At 54.2% G+C, this 4,078-nt stretch overlaps 1 protein-coding gene across 1 annotated transcript in view; it reads right to left on the reverse strand.

Annotated features, from left to right (window-relative positions):
- Positions 1 to 4,078, reverse strand: part of COL4A2 (collagen, type IV, alpha 2) — a 160,525-nt gene that overhangs the window by 48,257 nt on the left and 108,190 nt on the right. Inside the window, exons 7-10 of the mRNA XM_010831462.1 lie at positions 3,601 to 3,717; positions 2,057 to 2,128; positions 1,685 to 1,720; positions 1,519 to 1,581 (exon numbers count right to left, since the gene is read on the reverse strand). Of these exons, the coding sequence (XP_010829764.1) occupies positions 1,519 to 1,581; positions 1,685 to 1,720; positions 2,057 to 2,128; positions 3,601 to 3,717 (288 nt within the window). The remainder of the gene's footprint in view (positions 1 to 1,518; positions 1,582 to 1,684; positions 1,721 to 2,056; positions 2,129 to 3,600; positions 3,718 to 4,078) is intronic.

A 4,078-nucleotide genomic window follows, 5' to 3' on the forward strand; every position in this document is an offset into this window, starting at 1 on the left:
GCCCGGGCACAGCTGCTGCTGGTTTGCCTTTCTGAGCTCAGGCTTTTGATCTGACCTGGGTCCTGCTCACGCTGGCTCTGCTCCCTCCACGAGGCCCCGGGCCCATTCCTCCAGAGACGGCCCCTGCTGGCCTCCCATGCATCCCCCTACCCGGCACCATCTCGCACTTCCCGCCGCTGGGCTGGCAGGCAAGCACGCACAGAGTTAATCTACAGCAGGCCCCTCGGCAGGGCTGGGAATCCGCCCGCCAGGATCACCTTGTGCTCCTGCGGAGCAGTCCCCGCCAATGCCACTGAGGGTGGAAGCTTTACACGTGCCTTAGAAGAGCCAGGCGTGTTGATGTAGAACAGGTTGGGGGCAGGGGGCCGTGGGAGGCCTCAGTGGTTCGTGTGAAGACCCGGAGGCCGGCACCTCAGCTCGGGGAGGCGGGGAGCACCCTGCTGTTTATTTCCCGGAACTGTGTGTGTAAAGCAGGGGATCCCCCGCCCCGAGGCCCACGTTCTGTAAACGGGTGGCTGTGTGTGTACAAGGGCTGAGAGTACCTTGAAACATGAGCCTGTCTCCTTCCCTTCGGCCAAATCTCAAGGCTGGAGGGCTGCTGGGGAAAACGACCAGCACGGCCCTGGGGAACTGTGCTCCGTAGAGACGTGATCGATTGTTGCGACTATTATCCGTGGTCTGAGGGAAGCGAACGAGCACTCCCACCCCAGCTGCTGGTGTGACGGACCTGCCCTCAGACACACGTGTCTGCTGCCTCTCCGCGGGTCTCACGGCCCCCGTCCACGGCCGCCTCAATCTCGGGGCAAGGTGTTCTCTGAGAAGGACTCTCTCCCCTGCGGCCACAAGCTCTCCCTGAGTAACTTAAGGCCTGATTGTCTTATTAATAAAAAACGTGGACTAGGAGAGAGTCGGGCGCTTTGCAGGAGCCTGTCCACCTCTCGGTCTCTGTGCAGCGGGAAGGATCCGCAGTGGCCAGGCCTGGGGACTCTCCCTCCTTGGGCAGGCCCTCCTCCAGCCAGGGGTTTGGCTGCCAAGCCTTACTGCTGATTAGACTTGCAGGAGGAGGGGACACCTGTAGACCGCCACTCAGGTGGGGCCCGAGGGTCACTTGGTTAACTGATGTCCGGCGTCTCACCTGTCACGGTGGCTGTGCCCAGTTGCCTTATCCCTGCTCTGAGGCCTCGCCAGCAGACCCCATTTCCTCCCTATGGACCCGCGGGACACTGGTCTGCTTTGCTCGGGATGACGGGCCCCTGTCAGCTGGTCAGCTGTGGGGCTGGGAGAGCGTGTGCCTGACTGGAAGGGCTCCAGGCCAGTGCTAGGCCAAAATCTGACCTAGCTGGCGTTGAGTCTTCACTCTCAACCTTGATGGCGGCAGCGGGGACAAGGGACGGCCTGGGTGGTCTTGGCGACCACGTGCGTCAGGCACGCTGTGAGGCCTCCGCCAGCATCCGCACTGCCTGCGTCTCAGAGGATGTTCCACACCCGCGAGGGCGAGCACGTGAGCCTGGAACTTACCGGTCTTCCTGGGGCTCCAACCGGACCCATCTGTCCCACGGGCCCAGGGCGGCCGGGAGGCCCCTACGGACAGGCAACGGAGAAGGCGGTTAGGGAGGCAGGAGGGGTGGAGCCCGGAGCCCTTCAGGCTCTGCCCGGTCTCTTCTCTAACAAAAGCAATGCTTACCTGCAAGCCGACCAGTCCCGGCTCTCCAGGTTCCCCCTAATGGAGAAGAAAGAGTTTGAAGAGTTTCAGCTTTTAAGAATCTGTGGACTTGGTTGCACTTTACTTCAGTGTTGGAAATAAGCATATAAAACACACCGGCTGTCTAAGGACTCGGTGATGTCAGGTACGTAGACAGCCGCACTGCCGTGAGTTTGAGGAGGGCGGCCCGCAGTTAGTGTAAGACGGCCGACAGCGTGGCGGCCAGCGAGAGGACCTTGAAATCAGTGGAGATTCTGGCTTGTGGACACTGTGCGTCCCCCCGCTCGACTCAGAGGTCACTCTTAATGGGGAGTGTACACGGGGCTCGGTCATGCCCCGTCCCTGCAGACTTACCCTGTATTTGTCGCGGTCCTCTGAGGACAGAGCGTAGGGCTCGCCTTTCTGCCCTTTCGGTCCTTGGGGCCCCTGAATGCGCACATGAGGCACAGAAAGAAAAACAGCAGCGGTCCGTTACACTCGGCGCAGTGACATGACGGGAGTCACTGCCTGCCGCCGTTCGTGGGCGATGTCCAGCTGTTCTTACGGCCAAACGAGACTATTCTGAACATGCAACTCTACCTTAACCGCGAGGTGAGACTTTTACTTTCGTATTTACCCAACAGCATCTTTCTTAAAGTTAAAAGAGAAATATTCAACAGGATTTAATGTTCAGAAACCCAAGTAAAGGTTCAGCAAACGAATACTTTCCTCTCCCAAACTGTCCCTTTTCTTCGTCATGATACTATTCTGTGTCTTCTTTGCATTCGCGTACTGAAATATCGACACATACGCTCCGCAGTACTATTTGTGGCAGAGATTCTGGGTCATCCGTGAAAAATGGGATTGTGCCGAGTATACTGCGTTGGCCAAAAAGTTGGTTTGGGCTTTCCGTGGCATCTGAATGAACTTCTTGGCCAGCCCAGTACATGACACACAGGCCTTTTAGTATCTACATATAAAACCTGCATTTTAAAGTGCCTGATACATTTATTGATAATGAAAGCTATGATATTAGAATAGAGCAGAGTGTAGCTTATTGATAAGTTGAATCACGTGGAAAAGAAACAGCCGGCAAATGGGGAGCTGGAGGGAAGAGGTGTGAAGATAACCAGAAATCGGTCGGCTTCAGGGAAATGCAATGAAGACTGTTAATGCTGCCCTTCCCTCACCTTAAAATGCTTTTTAAGTAAAAAGTTTTGCCAAAAAGTGTTAGTTTAATCCTGAATTTGGAATATATTGCTATAAGGTAGCAACATATTATCAAAAAAGATTGTTTGCACAGACCCTAAAAAATAAATGAGGTCATGAAATAGATCATTATGTGAAAGTTCTTCCATTAAGAAAAGTAAAGTCTACCTTGTATATCCTGGAGAACAAAACTGTTTTTTCATGTCACAAAGGATGTTAGAATCTAATAAAATGATGACTAATAGAGAAGTCCGTTCAAGGTTTAAGCTTTTTAAAATTTTAGTTCCACGATTCCACTACTATTCTTGCTATTTGAATGGGAGGAAGTGATGGTATGCTTGGGAGACAAACCCATTACCTTCTACTTAACAGGCAAAGGACAAAGGGGAAATGGAGCTCTCTGAGTCCAGCACGCCTAGATGTTGGCAAGAAACCTCAGCAGCGGAGGTGTGCTCCATCCTGACTGCTAACCGAGGGTGGGCAGCCACCGTTTCTGGGGTGGAAAGGTGGTCTCGGCACGTGCCTGCTCCCCCACCCCCAACACCATCCTGCAAGCAGGAGGCAGCCCGCCCTCCGGAGAGACCTTCCCTAAGGCAGTTTCTCAAGGGGGTCTTCGGCGGGCCCTCCCAAAAGCGAGACCTTTCCTGCATTTCCACCACCCAGACTCTGGAGCCGACCAGCGGAGCAGACTGAGCGCTGCCCGTACTCACGCGGGGCCCGAGGAAGCCGCCAGGGCCCGGGGGTCCTGCGTAGCCCGAGTCGCCCACGGTCCCGTTGCAGCCGTCATACCCAGGAGGTCCTCTGGGTCCGCCTTGCCCGGGATGGCCCTGGAAATAGACAAGCCATTGGGCCTCCAGCCCCCAGGGGCTTAGGTTTCATGTAACTGGGATGAGGCAGCTTCAACCCTTCTCAGAAGAGATGCCTCCAAGCTCCTCATCTCCTCCTGAATTAGCGGTCTGCTCTCGGCCTTCCTGACTTCCCTAGACTGGATCTGAGACATTTGAAATTGCATGCCAACCCGATCTTAATTTGAGCTTGTCCTTCAAAGGAAAATTTCAATTCTATTGAGCTAAATGTCCATCTTGTGTTCAACATCCAAGCAGGTCTATTTCTGGGTGATACAGCTCTTAGATTTTACTGCACATCAACTTTGCTTATGACTTTTTTTTTAAAATTTATTTATTTTTA

The sequence above is a fragment of the Bison bison genome, unplaced genomic scaffold, assembly GCF_000754665.1.
Source record: "Bison bison bison isolate TAMUID 2011002044 unplaced genomic scaffold, Bison_UMD1.0 scf7180017864527, whole genome shotgun sequence".
NCBI classification, from domain to species: domain Eukaryota; kingdom Metazoa; phylum Chordata; class Mammalia; order Artiodactyla; family Bovidae; genus Bison; species Bison bison.